Source organism: Neomonachus schauinslandi, chromosome 10 (assembly GCF_002201575.2).
Source record: "Neomonachus schauinslandi chromosome 10, ASM220157v2, whole genome shotgun sequence".
NCBI classification, from domain to species: Eukaryota; Metazoa; Chordata; class Mammalia; order Carnivora; family Phocidae; genus Neomonachus; species Neomonachus schauinslandi.
The window spans coordinates 112,221,425-112,239,129 of record NC_058412.1 but is presented as its reverse complement, the minus strand read 5'-3'; the positions used below and the strand labels follow the sequence as shown (position 1 = coordinate 112,239,129).

The following is a 17,705-nucleotide window of genomic DNA, read 5'->3' as shown; positions in this document are numbered from 1 at the left end:
TTTAATATGGAACACTTCACGAATTTGCATGTCATCCTTGCGCAAGGGCCATGCTAATCTTCTCTGGATCGTTCCTATTTTAGCATATGTGCTGCTGAAGTGAGCACAGAAGCTGCTAGTCTTTTGAGATCTAGGCCTAGAATCTGTCACAGCATCGTTTCTGCCATAGTATTGGTCAAAGCAGTCACAGGGCAGCCCAGATTCAGAGAGGAGGTGCACAGACTTCACCTGTTGCTGGGAAGACATTCAGAGAATCGGTGGTCATCTTTTAGACACTGCCATGTATATTTAACGTGACAGCTTGCTCTCCAGATGGCTGCCCCTGTCCCCACTTCTGCAGCACTACCTCCACGCCCCCACCCACACTTGGCTCCATGAAACCTGTTCAGTTCCCTCTTTGCACGGCAAGAAGCATCCCTGTATCTGGGTCATCTCACCCAAGTGCAAATATAACTGGAGGATGAAGTCCCAGAGGCCAATATGCTAGGTGAATGGCTATGTGCACTTGCAGTTTTGACAGATACTGCCCACTCTTCAATCACCTCTGAGCTCCATCTCTCAGTGACGGATAGGGAGTCTGAGCACCCCTCCCCACCTCTACCCACCCCACGCTGGAACAAGTCACCCTCCCCGGGCTCCCAGCTTTTGCCCTGGACCCCACAGTCCATTCTCCACCTGCCACCGGAGGGGGTGCCCTTAAAACCTAAGTCAGAGCTTGTCCCTCCTCTGCTCAGAAGCCTCCGATCACCTCCCACATGACTCAGAGTAAAACGTTCTCAAGACTGCTCTGAAGCCCTGTGTGTCTGACCCTGTGACCTCTCTCACCTGTTCCTTCTGTCCTCCCCTTCTCTGTCCCACCCGGGGCTCCTGGCAAGAGTTTGAACCTGCCATGCATGCTCCATCTCAGGGCCTTCCATTTAATGTCCCTCCACCTAAAAGGTTCTCCCCCTCTGTGTCCCCATGGTTCACCCTCACTCCATCTGTGCCTCCAACCAAACCTCACCTCTCCCACTCAGGGTCTTCTCACTACCCTGCTTTGCTTTCTTCTGAACATTTCTTCCCCAACATGTGGTCGATCAAGTTGTATATTCGTGTATCGCCCATCTCCTCTCCAGATCGTAAGCATGGGGCAGAGGGATTTGGTTGGATTTGCTCACTGCAAATCCTCCCCACCAGTGCGACACCTTTCATTTAGTCTCTACAAATATAGCTTGAATATTTGTGGAATTCAATCGCTGTGCCAATTTGCACCCCCCGCCCCAGCAATGTACAGACCTCAGGAACATAAATTAACCCAAACACACTGCCAGATTCCTATCCTTGAAATTCATGCTTCCCCTGCTCAAGAGCCTTCAAGGGCTTCCTATTACCCTGTTTAGCACATCTCACACTGGAACCCCAAACCGTTTCACACAGGGCTAAGTGTTTCCCCAGCCTTCTGAAAAGAAGCTCATGCATGAGATTACCCCAATGTTAAGTTTTCCCTTTATCCATTTCTCTAACCTTATTGGCACGGACTCCCACTTACCCCCAAAAAACACTAAAGGATAAAAGGAGATAACTCACAAACAGTGAATTCACTGGCTGGGGCTCCTACTGGTGTAATGAAACTAATCCCAGCTCTGGGACAATAAACATGACAATTGATAACTTGAACCAAGTACTTTCTACCAGCTAAGCCTCAGTTTACCTATTGGTGGAATGAAGATAGTAACACTCTTCCATATGATAGGCTTGCTACTTGCTAAGTGCCAGGCACTGGGCACATTTTAATGCACTCAATCCTCATGGCAACCGTAAGAGGCCGGAGCTATTATTATTCTCCTTGCCCAGAAAAGGAAACTGAGGCATAGGACAATTAGCCCGTCTAAGTTTCTATAACTTGGGAGTGGTGGGGCCCGGATTTGAACTCCCAACACACCCACTCCCAGGCAGGCTTCAAGGCCAGGTATTTACTCTTGTGGTATATTTTAGGGAAGAAGTGTGCTCATGGGTATGGATCGCCGGAGGCAATGGGAGGAGGTGACCTTGGGCGTGGGAGAGAGTCTCTAGGACCAAACTGAAATGTACACAAAAGGCACAGGGCTGAAGTTGTGCTATGTGGAGTCCATGGTCATGGTCCCCTCTGGGACATGAACTGAGGCACCTGGGCTCCCAGATGGCTTCTCAATAACATTTTATTTTCTACCATTATTAGAATAATTATGGTTAATAAAAGCAAACAACTGTTGCATGTTTACTGTGTGCTAAGAATTTCCTTTGCATTTTGAATCTCTCAACAACCCTAGGAAAGTAGTGACTCGCATTCACCCCATTTTGCAGGCGATGAGACTGAGCTTGGTGGCAGAGCTAGGTTTGTTCCTTGTGCCTTTACCCCCTAATGGGTCCATGGAACACCGCCATTTCCCAAGGACTTTCATTCATTATCTCATTCAACTTCACAGCCATGCCTTGAAATCCATCCTCCTATCATTCCCATTTTGCTGACAAGAAAACTGAGGTGCAGTGTGCTGCTCAGGGCCGCACACAGTTCTCTGCAACGAATCTGCCCTGCCTCACCTCCCCCAGCAGCATCCAGGATGTCACAGATGGAAGGTCCCCGATTTATAGCACAGGAAGGAGCAAGTCAAGGCCTCTGGGGCAGTGGGCAGGGTTCTCAGGCAGTTGCCCAGAGATCCTGTTTACTGGCAGGACCGGAGGCACACGGACCCAGGAGGAAAGCCCCCCCTCCCATCCTCAGGGTTCCTTGGGTGGGGGGGGGGGGCGGCGGGCAGCAAGCTGTCACTTCCATGGAATGTCCTCCAGCCCTGGTGCACTGGCTCAACCCAACCTCTCCACCCCTGCTCTTTCCTGATCCCCATCTGCCTCCCCACCTGGACAGCCCCACGTCTGGGCTCCTGCAGCTCATTCATTCAGCAAAGCTTCGCTGAATGTCAGGTGCTATTTTAGGCACTGGGGTTACATTTGAGAATATACAGTGATCCCTGCCCTGTAGTGTTGATACTCTGCAGCAGGGAAGAGACAATAAATAATAAATACACTAAGTAAAGTCTATAGGGTGTTAGACCGCTGTAAGGGCCATGGCAAAATAAACAATAAAGCAAGGCAAGTAGTTTGGGAGTGAGGAGGAGGGCTCATGGGGTTAAACAGGGCAGGCCTCACTGAGAATGTGACTTCTGAGCAGGGACTTGAACAAGATGAGTCAGTGAACCAGGCAATACCTAAAGGAAGAGTGTTCCAGCAGGGGAGTGCCATCCACAGCAAGTGCAAGGGTCCTGAGGCAGAGTGTCTGGTGTATGAAGAGTAGCAAGGAGACCAATGTGGCTGGAGAGACTTCAGTAAGGGGAGAGGGTGGGAGATAGGACAGAGGGGTAATAGGATGGCTGAGAGGACAGGTCACATGTGGGTCATCATAAGGATCTGGCTTTTACTCAGAGTGAACTGGGAGCCAAGGGATGGTTTTGTGCAGAAGAGGGACATTGTCTGATCTGTGCGTTGCAGGACTTGTCTGGCTGCTGTGTCGAAGACACACTGCAGAGGAACCAGGGAGGGAAATGGAGAGATCAAGGAGCCCTGTGAGGAGATGGTTGCAATAATCCTAGTAAGAAATGCAGGTGACTTGCCCGGGGTGGTAGTAATGTTCCAGTTAGTACTGCTGTGTAAAAGACTACCTCAAAACTCAGTGACTTAACACAACAACCATTTTATAATGCTCGTGAATTCGGGCCAAGTGTGGTGGGGATGGCTGGTCTCTGCTCTGTGGTGTCCTGAGCCTCCGCTGGAAGACTCAGAGGCTGGATGTGAATCAACAACTGAGGGCTGGAATCACCTGAAGACTGCTGGACCAGGACTGCCCAGGACCTCTCTGGGCGGCCTGGGCTTCCTCACAGGATGGTGGTCTCAGAGGGCTTGAACTTCTGTCACAGAAGCTCAGGGCTCCAAGAACAGGTGGTCCAGTGAACAAGGTGAAGCTACACCATTGCATCACCTGTTACGACTCAGCCTCGGAAGTCACACAGAATCACTTCCGCCAACCTCCAGTGGTCGATGCAGGCTCAAGCCCACCCAGACTCAAGTGGAAGGCATGGGGCCTCCATCTCTCAGTGCGGCCATGTTCTAAAACTGCTATGAGCACCTAGAATCTTCAAGGCAAGTAGAAAGTTTCCTTTGTTGGTTGATGCAGGAGGCACAGGGAAGAATTAGAAGTGGCTCTGGTCACCCAGGACTCAGCCCAGTAAGCAAGCATATAGGCAGCCAGAGAGGAGCCCCAATCTGGCTTGGCTAGTCAGGGCAGGCTTCCTGGAGGAAGAAACACATGAGCTAAGTCTTAAAGAGTGAGGGATCAACCAAGAGAAATGGGAGAGGGCACCCAAGGCCAAGGAGAATCAGGGTCACTCATATTGGGAGGCAGAAGGATGGACGCTTGAGAGGTGGGTTCTGGCATCAACTGTCTGGGTTTGAATCGGGCCCTGCCCCTTCGAGTGGGCGACATTGGGCTGGCCACCTCACCTCGCTGAGTCTCAGTTTACTGTGAAATCAGAGTGATAATAATTGTACCGCCTTCCAGGGAGGAAATGCATGCAAGGTGCCTGCTAGATAGAAAAAAGCCTCAAACTGTCAGCTCTGACTAGGAAATTACAGGTGGTGTTCATCTCGCTTAGGATCCCTGGGTTCTCAGAGGAGGAAATGGGAAGAGACTTGGCCAACCCCACCAAGTTTAGAAGGGGAGGACCTGAATCATACCCTACTGACCTGCCATGGCCGGACCCCTCCCTGCCTGTGCTCACTCCTCACCCCCCAAGTTCACTTAGGGGAAAGGGTGTCCTTCTTCCTTGAAATCCTGTGAAGCCTCTAGAGGGGATCCCCTGACCTAGAGGTGGAGCCTTGAAGATGGAGCAGTCTCTGCCCCTGATAAGGGCTCCCCCACCCCCCCATCCCCCCCACCCCCCGCCTGCATTCTCCATGTCCCCGTTCAGCAGGAATTCCTCAGTTCAGCATGGAGTTCCGGCAGATTTTATGGGCCAGCCACAGCAGACAAATGGAGAAGAAAAACATCCCTCTGGAGCTCTGCTCAGCTCTCAAAATCTGATTTCCGCTCAGCCAGAAGGAGGCTGGGCTGCTTTAACCCTCTGTGGGAGGGGACCACGGGGTCTGATTCAAGATCTTAGCTCCCTGCTCTGCCTTCCCCCCACACAGGCTTTTTCCTTCCCCATGGCTTGTACTCTGCCCCCCAACCCTGCCCGGGGCTCAGCCTCCCCTCTCCCTTTACAGAACTGCCCCCAAAGACCCCAGATCCCAGTTTAGGGTCATCCCCAAAGCATCCACTTACTGTGAACACACTCTATGCCAGACGTCTTATAAACAGGGGTTCTGGAGCAGTCTGGAGCAGCGTGGAAAGGATATGCGTGTGGGACTCAGACAGAAATGGGATCCAGCTTTGTCTAGTTTCTGTGGGGCAAAGTCCCTTAACCTGGCTGGGATTGAGTCTCCACATCTGTAAAATGGGCTTAATAATAGGACCTGTCTCATAAGGATTGTGGTGAGGAGTTAATGAGAAGAGGCATGTCAAGTGTTCAGCATGTAGCCCTCCATAAATAATAGTTGATGTTATTGCTATCACTCCCTCCCTCCATAAACCGGATGGGGTAGGCGTCATCACCCACACTTCACAAATGACAAAAGCAAGGCTCTTGGGATGCCCTTTTATCTGCGCCATGCCTCTCACTTCCTCCAGTTATTAACCAGGATTGCAAGTCCTGAATGTATTAAATAATACTGTCAATCCTTATTATTCAAAGACTCCGTATTAAGCAATCTGCCTACTCATTGAAATGTATTTGTAACCCCCAAACAAAGACTCCCCAGTGCTTTCATTCTCACCCTGAGTCTCTGGACACACGTTCCCAGCTGAGGTGGATCCAGCTATCGTTCTGCCTTCTTGTGTCCAGTCTCATACTGTAAATGGGTGTCCATTTCTGTGGTCTATTTAGTGCCACACTTTACACATCTGTGTGCTTTTTGTTGGTGATTTCACTGTCTAAAATGGCCCCAAGCATCATGCTGAAACGCTGCCTAGTTTTCGAAAGCTCAAGAAAGCTACAATGCGCCTTAGGGTGAAAAGACATGTGTTAGATAAGCTTTGTTCAGGCACGAGTTACACGTTGTCCAGGATTCAGGGTTAATGAATCAACAGTATAGATTAAATAAGGTGTCCTTCAACAGAAACACACATAAACCAGGGGAGGTATTGATCAGTTGATGGGGAAAATATTATGACCTGAGGCTCAAAGGATCCTCACCCTGTATTTGCCCCCTAGGAGCTATCATTCAGTTACCTACTAATTCAGTGTTTGTGGTGACTTTACAGAATTATAGCGAATAATCAAAAATCAACTGTACTTTCAGGCTTTGGGTACTTTCAGGTGTGAAGATATTTGGGAGGCACTGCCGTGACCTACAGTTAGAATTAGTATTGCTGTGGGATAAATTAGCCCACAACTTGGTGTCTTAACAACCATTTTCTTATGCTTACAGATTCTGGAATTCAGGATTCATAATAATGGGCACAGCAGGAAAGGCTTATCTCTGCTTCCTGATGTCTGAGGCTTCAACTGGGAGGATTCACCAACTGAGGCTGGCATCATATGAAGGCATCTTTCCTCACATATCTCTCCCCTGGACTGGGAGGAGTGGAAGAATAGTACAACCCATCAGGGGCACCTTTGTGCGGCCCCTCCATGTGGCCTGGGCTTCCTCACGGCATGGTGATCTCAGGGCATTTGAACTTGTCACATGGCAACTCTGAGTTCCAAGCAAGAGGGGGTTCCAGTGAACCAGGCGGAAGCTGCATCCACCTTGTATGACCCAGCTTCAGAAATCCCAGGTCACTTCAAAAGTCACTTCTGCCAAATTCAAATGGTCAAAGCAGCCACAAGCCTGCCCAGACTCAAGGAGAAGAGGACACAGACCCCAGCTCTCGATGGGAAGAGTGGAGGTCATGTTTTTAAACCACTATAGCTATTAACACAGAATTCAGAAAATTAGAGGCTCGGGTCCAAATCTTGACCCTGCTGCTCTCCTAGCTGGGCCATCTTGGGCAAGTTTCTTAATTCCTTAGAGCCCTAATGTCCCTTCCTGTAACATGCTGCCAATTATAGCCCCCAGCTTGTAGGATGGTGAGGATGAAATGAGACAAGGGGTAAGGAGCAGTTTGTTCAGCGCCTGGTACACAGTGCACTGTAGATGGTAGTGTTACGGGGACATTATTCATTATGAGACCTGGATGTATTGATTATGTATTTGGCTGCATGTAACAGAAACCCAACATATAGGGGCTTCACCAAAGAAGGGGGTTTTGTTTTGTTTTTTTTCTCAATTTCTCAAGAGGTTAGGGACTAGTGTACCTTCTCAAAGAAATCATCAAGGACTCAGCCACTCTGGATATCCATTCTGCCATCCTTAGCAGGTGACTCTCGTCCTCATGGCACCAAGTTGGCTGCTATACCTCCAGAGTTGCATCTCCATTCCAGGCAGGAAGAGGCTGACAGTAAACAGCAAACCTTCTCGGGAGACTCTGTAATTTCATTTAAGGCAATAGGCCTTTCCCTAGGGACTTCTCTCTTTATCTCATTGACCAGAATCAGCCTTATGGCTGCCCCAGCTTCAAGGAAGGCTGGGAAGGGAAATATTTATAGCTAGACCCACTGCTCTCCTGGACAAACCAGGGTTCTGTTGATGGAGGGAGGGAAGTGTTGGATATTGTTTAGCAGATAGCAGTGTCTGCATGTCAACCTAGGAGAGCATCCTGCAAATGCACCTGCTGTGCGAGCATCACCATTGACCCCTAAGGATGGACCAAAACACATCTTCATCATGGGATCTCCATGATCTCTCGTGGCTGAGCTACCAAACCTGGAATGGGGGTAATACGATCTGCCAGTGTCAGAGTTCACTGGGGGCCACTCCCCAACCTGTTCCGCCCCCACTATCTGGCTTGCAGAAGGGAGAATTGCCAAGGGCACAGTCAGCACCTGCGTTCGGGATGGGGCCCCTGCCCCGGACACCTGGCCTTGAGGATCTTCAACAGGCCTCCTTGAATTTTCAAAAGGCTGCTTACATGGTGGTTTCTGTCAGCATCATCTTGCTCTTTGACAGCATCTTGGTGACTATCACTGGCACAGGTATGAGGGTGAACCTGAGCTGGTAGGGACCTGGGAAAGCTAAATGATTCAGCATTTCCTTCAACCTCATGGTCTTTAAGCATCCGGCCAACATTCCTTTGGAGGAATGGAGCTGAAGGAGGGCACCCATGCTGCATCAAGTTCCCTTCAATTGTCGAACAACTCCAAACTTACATCCCCTACTCAACAAAATCAGAGTCCTCAGCTAGCAGGCCCTTTCTCCCTAGAGCAGAGTTTTGTGAGCATTTGGGCTTAAACTACCCTGAAGTGGGGCTCTTCCCTCCTCATCCTCACCACAAGCAACTTCTCAGAAAATTCTTGTCCACTCCCTAGTTGTGTGACCTTAGGCAAGTTCCTTAACCTCTCTGTTCCTTAGTCAGCTCCACTGTAAAATGGGAATATTCATAGTACTTTGCCCATGAGACTGTTCTGAAGGTTAAATGAGAAAATGTGGGGCACCTGGATGGCTCAGTCAGTTAAACGTCCAACTCTTGATTTTGGCTCAGGTCATGATCTCAGGGTCTTGGGATGGAGCCCCATGTTGGGCTCTGCGCTGGGCGTGGAGTCTGCTTGAGATTCTCTCTCTCCCTCTCCCTCTGCCCCTGCCCCCCCGCCCCGTGCTCTCTCTCTCTCTTTTCCTCTCTAAAAAAAAATGGAGAGAGAAAATGCACCCAAGTGCTTAGAAGAGTGTGCCTGGCATATAGCAGTCCAATGACAATAATAAGAATAACAACAAAAACAATAATAATGTTTCAATTTTCATTGCACTTCCCTTCACAGAAGTGCCAGGAAACACATTTTTCTCCCCAACATGTTACATTTCCAATGTCGTTTTAGTGTCCCTTAGAGAGTAGGGCTCCAGGAAAATGCCTGGAAGTCCCCCTCTTAACCCCGCTCTGCCTCATAACCAGTGCCCCCTACTCACTCCCCCCTCACTCCTAGCAGACATGCTCTCAAGAAAGAGGAGGATACCCACTCACATTGAGGTGGACATCACTGATAACAGCCTGGAGAAATGTCCGCTAAACTGTATTCTCTATTAGGTGTCTGGTGTGGGGTGGGGGCGGGGGGTTGGGTAGGAGGGTCTGTGGTCAAATGAGTCTAGAAAATGCGGATTGCAATGAAGCTTGACAATTTGATTTGCTGCAGGATTTCTCAGAGTCTTGAACATGTGAAAGTGCTACAACTCTCTAGAAGGGGGATGCCAAATGCAGTTTCCCAGACTTTTAAATCAGGGCCCATGGGCACCTTCCAGAACAATAGCTCCCAGGAATTCCCTCTTGAAAACGATGGCCTGGAGGGTCCTTGAGGGACTGATCTCTAGTGGTGGAATCAAAGAAACCAGCCAGAGGAACTCCATGACTGAGGTCAATGGAGCTTTCTCATTAGCCTGAACAGAACAACAGAACAAAACAAAACCTGGAATCTCTATGTAAGGGCAGTCTAAATGTTTAACACACTCATGCAACAGATATTTCTGGATGCTTATTACATGCCGGGTACTGACCTGGGTCTTGGGGGCAATTGCTATCACGCCAAATTCTGCTTCCCTCACTTAGTGACCGTATGACCTTGAGAAAACACCTTATAAAGATCAACTAGTGATAACAGTTGGTACGTACACAGCACACACCGTGTCCAGGATGGCTCCGCTTCCTCCTCACAACCACCCCCCACAGGCAGGCTCTAGGGGGATCCCTGTTTTACAGACAAGGAAACTGAGGCATGGAGAAACTCAGTCAAATGTTCAGGATCATACAGCTTTGGTAAGCAGCAGAGGTAAGCCCAGGCAGTCAGGCTCCACGTGACGCCGTACTATCTCCAGAGATAGTACCTATGGGTGGACATTCCTAGCTGTATCCAGTCTTCCCCTCTTCTCTCCTAATAGAAACCCAGTATTCAGCGGGTGTGCATTTCCCAGCCCCCTTTTCGTAGGGTATGGGCAAACAACAAGTTCTGGTCAACGGGACAAAAGCAGAAGTGAGGTTATAACTCCCAGACAAGTGTCCTCAATGGGTGAAGTGTGCCCTTCCTTCTTCTGCTTCTTTCTCCTTTCTGTCGGTCAGAAAGCAGACAGAACGGCCCCTGTAGCCATTTTGGACCAAGAGACAACTTAGAGGGTGGAGGCCACATACGATGGAGCCAAAAGATAGACAGAGCCTGGATCCCTGACACCATCTGCTTTAGTTGTCTAAGGTTGCACAAACAGAAGACACTAAACTTAGGGGCTTATGATACCAATCATTATTTATTTATTTATTTATTTATTTTTAAGATTTTATTTATTTATTTGACAGAGAAAGACACAGCGAGAGAGGGAACACAAATGGGGAGTGGGAGAGGGAGAAGCAGACTCCCTGCCGAGCAGGGAGCCCGATGTGGGACTCGATCCCGGGACTCCAGGATCATGACCTGAGCCGAAGGCAGTCGCTTAACCAACTGAGCCACCCAGGCGCCCCCAATCATTATTTATTATCTTTCTCTGTCTCTGCCTTTCTTTATTATCTTTGCTCTTCTTTACAGTTCCTTTGGGCAGGGAATTCAGGATCCACACCCAAAGAGCTTACTCACATGGCTGGCCAATTGGTGCTGTCTGTAGGATGGGGACCTCTTTAAAAGATCCTCTCCACAGGACAACTGAAATATCCTCATCACAGGGTGGCTGCCATCCCCAGAGTAGGTGATTCAAGAAATCAAGGCAGAATTTCAATGCTTTTATCATCTAGGTTCAGAAGGCACATACTATCACTTCTGCCAGATTCTTTTGGTCACTCAAGTCAGAAGTGATTCAGTCGGGGAAGGGTCTACACAAGGGAGTGAATACAGAGAGACAAGGATCACTGGGGGCCATCTTCGAGGCCAGATACGGAGTGCCAGACCTGCAAACGCTTTGAATGTGACAGAGAAATATATTTTCATCTTGCCTGACTGAACTTAAGATGGCGAGTAATATATCTATGAGTTCTTGACACAAAATAGGCCCTCAATAAATACTATCATTAGTCTTCTTCTCAAAGTAGACCGATGTGTAGGACTTTGTCCTTCTGGTATGTCCCTCATCTATGCACAAGCATACATATATGTGGTACCACCATCTGGATACAAAGTAAGTGTGGGAGGTTGGGTATCAGCCCTTTCATGCCTTCATGCATTCAACAAGCATTCATTATTGCCCACAGTGCACCGAGCTCTGGCCTAGGATACTAGGATACATCCTGTGCCCTGGAGAACTCACTGTCTAGTGGAGGAGGCAAGCACACTGAGATGGAAAACAACCCATTTCTCTGTCATCAGAGAAATGCAGATTAAAACAAGAAATCAGATAATTTCAAGTGCCAGGGATAATGTGGGGATGATGGACCCTCAAGCCTACTGGGCATGTGGACTGCAGCAGCCATCCTTGAGTGCAGTCAGACAGTGCTTATGCTAACTATGTGTACTCTCTCGGCCCCAGGAATCCTGCCCTTGGGTGTATATCCCAGAGAAACACACAGGAGCCCATGAGAGTCATGCACCAGAGGTCCATCACAGCTTTGCTTAGAGAGGCGGAAGTTAGAGGTAGCCATAGGACCCATCACTAAGGCAATGGAAAAGGAGGCATGGTAGGTGCATGCACACCATACATACTAAGCAGTGGTTAGAAGCAGTGCACTCAAGTTAGATTCGGCACACAAAGCACAGTGTCGAGTAAACAAAACAACCTAACAAGCAGATCTATAGAAACTACCATTTGTGTTCATTAATAACCTACTCACACAAATCAGCACCACACATTTTATGAGGATACAGGCATATTCAAAGACACGCATCAACAATATTAGTGGACCCAGAGTAGCCAACACGATATTGAAGGAGAAGAACAAAGCTGGAGACTGATTCTATCCAACTTCAAGACTTATGATAAAACTACAGTAATCGACACAGCATTGTAATGACAGCATAATAGACAAAAAGATCAACAAAACAGAATAGAGAGCCCAGAAATAGACCCTCATAAATATAGTCAACTGACCTTTGACAAGGAGCAAAGGTAATACACTGGAGCAAAGATAGTCCCTTCAACAAATGTTGCTGGAGCAACTGGACTCTGAGCATCCACACACAAAAACATGAATCTAGACACAGACCTTACACCTTTCACAAAATTTAACTCAAAATGGATCACAGACCAAATGTAAAACACAAAACAATAAAATACCTAGAGGACAGCATAGGAGAAAACCTAGATGACCTTGGGTGTGGTGATGACTTTTTAGATCCAACCCCAAAGACATGATCCATCAAAGAAATAATTGATAAGCTGGATTTCATTAAAATCAAAAGCTTCTTCTCTGTAGAAGACATTGTCAAGAGAATGACAAGACAAGCCACAGACTAGAAGAAAAGATTTGCAAAAGACACATCAAATTAAGGACTGTTACCCAAAATATACAAAGAACTCTTAAAATTCAACAATAAGAAAACAAATGCAGTTTAAAAATGGGCCAAAGACCTGACCAGACACCTCACCAAAGAAGACACACAGATGGTAAATGAGCATATAAAAAGATGCTCCACATCATATGTCATCAGGAAAATGCCAATTAAAACAATAAGATACCACTACACACCTATCGGAAGGGCAAAAATCCAGAACATTGACAACAACAAATGCTGATAAGGATATGGAGCAACAGGAACTCTCATCTATTGGGGTGGAATGCAAGAAAGCACAGACACTTTGGAAGACAGTTTGATGGTTTCTTATAATACTAAACATACTCTTATCATACGATCCAGCAATCATGCTCCAAAAGGTTGAAACTTATGTTTACACAAAAACCTGCACACAATGCTTATAGCAGCCTTATTCATAATAGCCAAACTTTGGAAGCAACCAAGATGTCTTCAGTAGGTAGATGGACAAATAAGTGTGATACATCCAGACAATGGACTATTATTCAATGCTTTTTTTAAAAAAGATTTTATTTATTTGACAGAGAGAGAGAGAGCGACAGAGGGCACACAAGCAGGGGGAGCGGGAGAGGGAGAAGCAGGCTTCCCGCGGAGCAGGGAGCCCAATGTGGGGCTCGATCCCAGGACCCTGGGATCATGACCTGAGCCGAAGGCAGACACTTAACAACTGAGCCACCCAGGCACCCCTAGTCAATGCTTTAAAAATGCATTTTCGGGGCACCTGGGTGGCTCAGTCGTTACGCGTCTGCCTTCGGCTCAGGTCATGGTCCCGGGGTCCTGAGATCGGGCCCCGCATCGGGCTCCCTGCTCCGCGGGAAGCCTGCTTCTCCCTCTCCCGCTCCCCCTGCTTGTGTTCCCTCTCTCTCTGTGTCTCTCTGTCATATAAATAAATAAAATCTTTAAAAATAAATAAATAAATAAAATAAATAAAAATGCGTTTTCAAGCCACAAAAAGACATAGAAGAAACTTAAGTGCATATTTCTAAGAGAAAGAAGTCCATCTGAAATAGCTATGTACTGTATGATTCCAACCACATGACATCCTGGAAAAGGCAAAACTACGGAGACAATTAAAAGATCAGCGGTTGCAGGGATGGGATGTAGATGAACAGGCAGGGTACAGAGGATTTTTAGGGCAGTGAAAATAGTCAGTATGATACCGTAATGATGGAATGATAATGACGTCATTATAAACATTCGTCCAAACCCACAGAATATACAATACCAGGAGTGAATCCTAAAGTCACCTACGGAATCCGGGTGATAATGACGTGTCAATGTAGGTTCATCAATTGTAACAGATGTACCACTCTGGTGAGTGGCATTGATAACGGGGAGGCTATCTGTGGCAGGGCAAAGGGAATATAGGAAACCTCTGTGTCTTCTCAATTCTGTTTGAAACCCTAATACTGCTCTAAACAAACAAACAAACAAAATGAAGTCTTAAAAATAGATATTAGAGTGGGTGTCCTGTGTGGGGAGGGAAAGGAGAGTGGGGAATCAGGGACAAAGGGAGAGAAGTCAAAATACAAAATACAGTGTGATCAAAGCTGGAGACTGATTCTACCCAACTTCAAGACTTATGATAAAACTACAGTAATCGGCTCAGACTGTACCAAGGCGGAAGAGGAGCAGCAAAGCGGGCTTCGCCAAGAAGCTGCACCTAACTCTGGCAGAGGGGTAGTGCTGTTGGTAAGATCCAAAGGGATGACCACTCCAGGCAGGGGAGGACAGCTAGGGCAAAGGCTCGGAGAGGTACAGAGCTGGTGGCTTGGAGGAACTCCAACTCCAAATGTTTTAAGGGGACAGACGCCCAAGGTGCCCTGGTCAGGAAGGCAGGGGCCACTGGCTGTTCTCTCAACCTGTAAGACTCTCCTCCTCTTACCTGACGGACTCCTACTCAGCCCTCCCACACCTCTGGGCTGCCAGAGAGGCCGTGTGGCTGGGGAAGGAGTGTGACTGACCTGAGCGCCCCTCCGGCCCATGGTGCAACCTCGGGCAAATCACTCCCCGCTCTTAGCACCTCGGGTTCTTCATCTGTAACTGGGAATAATAACAACGCCTACCTTAGAAGGTTGTGATAGAGAGGAAATGAGATGAGCAAAATACAGTGTCCTTGCCCCATGACATGTCTATTCTAGTGGAGGAAGACAACTAATTATGTAGTATGTTCACTGCTGTATTCCCCAGACCCAGAACTGTGCCTGGCACATAGTAGGTGCTCAGTTAATATTTGCAGATGAATGAATAAAAGCAGTAACAAATGCCATGGAAAGAAGGAAAGCAGGATGAGTCGGAGAAGGAGAGCCGTGGGGGTGCTGGTGGGGATGAATGGGTAGGGGCAGTGGTGGGGGAAGGCCTCCCTGAGGAGATGGGATTTAAGGGATGATCAGAAGGAAGTGAGGGGGATATTGAGGCAGGTGCATACCAGGTGGAGGTGGGCTCCCCAGGCAGTGTGGCTGGAGCAGAGAGACAGAGGCCAGGGGATGGGAGGAGCTGAGCCCCTCATGTGGGTGAACTGAGAACGTGGCAAGAGCCCCATCCCCACTCCCAGGGATGGGACTGAGAACAGAGTCAAAGCTGCTCAGCCCTTGCAGGCCATGGGTCCCTCCTCCACCTGCGGCCAGCCCCTAAGAAATTCAGCACGAACTCCTCTTACATGTTGAGTGCTGGATAGGTGTCAGGTCCTGGCTTTACCAGCATGCACTCTTGGAACCATCACCAGCCCTAGGAAGGAGTGCTGTTATTATCCCCAGTTTTCAAAGCCGGAAACCGAGACTCCATGGGGCAGCTACCCTGGGGCTGGACCCAGGATCTGGGATGCAGGCGCACGGCTGGCTCCTACCACATTGTCCTGGAGTTCTTTGTTTACAGCTCGCCTTCCCCTCCGGGCTGCAGAAGGCCCGACTCAGTCTCATTCATGGTTTTATTTTACTCCCAGGCTCCTGTGTGTCAAAGCCTGCCTGAGGAGCAAGCGAATGAATGAGCCTACCACATAAGCCCTCCCCGGCTTCCGGGCCCAGTTCATGCCCTGCTTGGCTTCTCCAACCCGGAGCTGCAATGGGGAGGGGGCCGGACAGAGGAATTTCAAGCTGCCTGAGGACTGAGAGCAGAGGAGAGGGGGAGAAGGGGGAGAAAGCGAAAGTGAAGGGAGCCAGGAGCCCCTGTGAGGAGGCGTAGACAGGGAAGGAAATCTCCCGGTAATAACTCATCGGCTCAGGAAGCAGCAGTCCGGCCTGGGGCTGTGTGTGGGACTAGCCCCGGGGGGGGGGGGGGGCGCGCACAGGCTCCTTCTCCTCTCCCCCAAAGCCCAGCCTGGCTGGGGTCACGGTCGAATGAGGAGGGGTGGGGGAGCCAGGTGTGGGAACAGAGCTTCCCATAGACCCTGGGGCCTGAAGACATCAGGGGCTGCTCTCCCAGCAGCCTAGGGAGACCCTCTAGCTTCCCTCCCCCATTCTGGCCTGGGTGTGGGAAGCCAGGAAAGGAGTGTGGCAGAACTGGGAGGCATCTTCAAGAAAACTGAGGCCCAGAAAGGAAAACAAGCCAAAAACACATCTAGAAACTCTTCACCTTCACTCCCTGTGCCCTCTCTACCACATAGATGCGTTCAGATTGAAGAGAAATTTATTTTCAAAGCCTAGGGATATAGGTTGGGCCAGTCCCCAGGATGGAGCTGGGAAGAGGGCATAGTGTGGGAACCCCAGCTGCCTTCAACAGCTCAGTAATTCCTCCCAGGGCCCCTGAGAAGGAGAACATGTCAGACTCAACAATCTAAGGTTTCCCAAAGGAAGGAAGGAGAAAGGAAAGAAGGAAGGTAGGAAGAAAGGAAGGAAGGCAGGCAATGAGGAAAGACAGTCACACCTCTCTCTCTCCCTCTCTCTGTGGTGGCATTCTGAGGGGGGGGGGAGGGCATGGATTTGGAGCCAGGGTGGAATTGTGGAGAGTACAGGAAAGCAATTTGTGTTTTACTGGTGGTGGAGGTTAGTGGGACCGGGTGATAGTGAAGTCAAACAGGCTGGGGCTAATGCCTCCACTCACCCCTTGTAAGACTGAAGGCTAGAGCTCTCTCATCTGTAAATCGGGGATACTCCCCCACAACTTCAGCAACGAGCAGTAAAGTACCCAGCACGGTGGCTGGCACACAGTAGGACCTCAACCAAAATGTCAATTCCATGAGGGCAAAGAGTCTGTCACCTTTCTATTCTCAGACCTAAAACCATTCCTGACATAACAGGGACCCAAGAAATATTTGTTGAATGAATGAATAGATGAATGAATGAAGTACTGGTTTGTGCGTGTTGTTTTTGTTTGCCTTTTTTTTTTTTTTTTTTTTAAGTTTGCTGTTGAGGATGTGACACTGTGGAATCCTTATTTGGAAAGATTAGTGTTTCTCTAAGTGTTCTCCCTGGACACCATCCTAATGCAGATTCCTGGGCCCCGTTCCCGACCTGCTGAATCAGAACGGGAGGAACCCGGGAATCTGTCATGCCAACAGCCCCCTTCCCTAATTCTTACACACAAGAAAGCTGCAGAACCACAGTATCAGAAGGTGGGGGCGGGAAAACCCCGAGCTGGTTTCTCTGCAATCCTCTTTCCGAACGAGGAAACCGAAGCCGTGAGAGTCTCCCTGCGGGTCTAGACCGAAGATAAAGAGTCCAGATCTGGGCACACCCGACCCCAGCCACAGACCCCCCAGACACTTGCCCCGCTCGCCTGCGCGCACTGGAGCCTCCAGGGCGGGCCCCCTAGCTCCCGGGCTGCTTTCAACCTGGGGAACGGGGGCGGCGGGCGCTTCGCCATTGGCCGGGGCGCGAGGGGCGTCTCCCCATTGGCCAGGGCGGCGGCCTCCGCCCCCACCGGGGCGGCCTCGTGATTGGCCCCTCCCCGGCTATAAGGCGGCGGCCGGCGGGGCCGTGGGAGCGCGCGGGAGCGCACGGCGGGGCGCGGCAGACGCTGGGACGCGGCGCACCGAGGGACGCGGCCGGGCGCCCATGGCGTTCGCGCTGCTGCGCCCCGTCGGCGCGCACGTGCTGTATCCGGACTTGCGGCTGCTGAGCGAGGATGAGGAGA

At 49.4% G+C, this 17,705-nt stretch overlaps 1 protein-coding gene and 1 non-coding gene across 2 annotated transcripts in view; one reads left to right on the top strand and one right to left on the bottom strand.

Moving 5' to 3' along the window:
• LOC123326052 lies at positions 1 to 107 on the bottom strand. Its single transcript, XR_006540842.1, has one exon. It is a non-coding gene; the product is annotated as a U6 spliceosomal RNA (small nuclear RNA).
• Positions 108 to 17,626: 17,519 nt separating this feature from the next.
• The window catches only part of TCF15 (transcription factor 15), a 5,647-nt gene continuing 5,568 nt past the window's right edge, over positions 17,627 to 17,705 (top strand). The window contains exon 1 of the mRNA XM_044918923.1: positions 17,627 to 17,704. Within this exon, the coding sequence (XP_044774858.1) occupies positions 17,627 to 17,704 (78 nt within the window). The remainder of the gene's footprint in view (position 17,705) is intronic.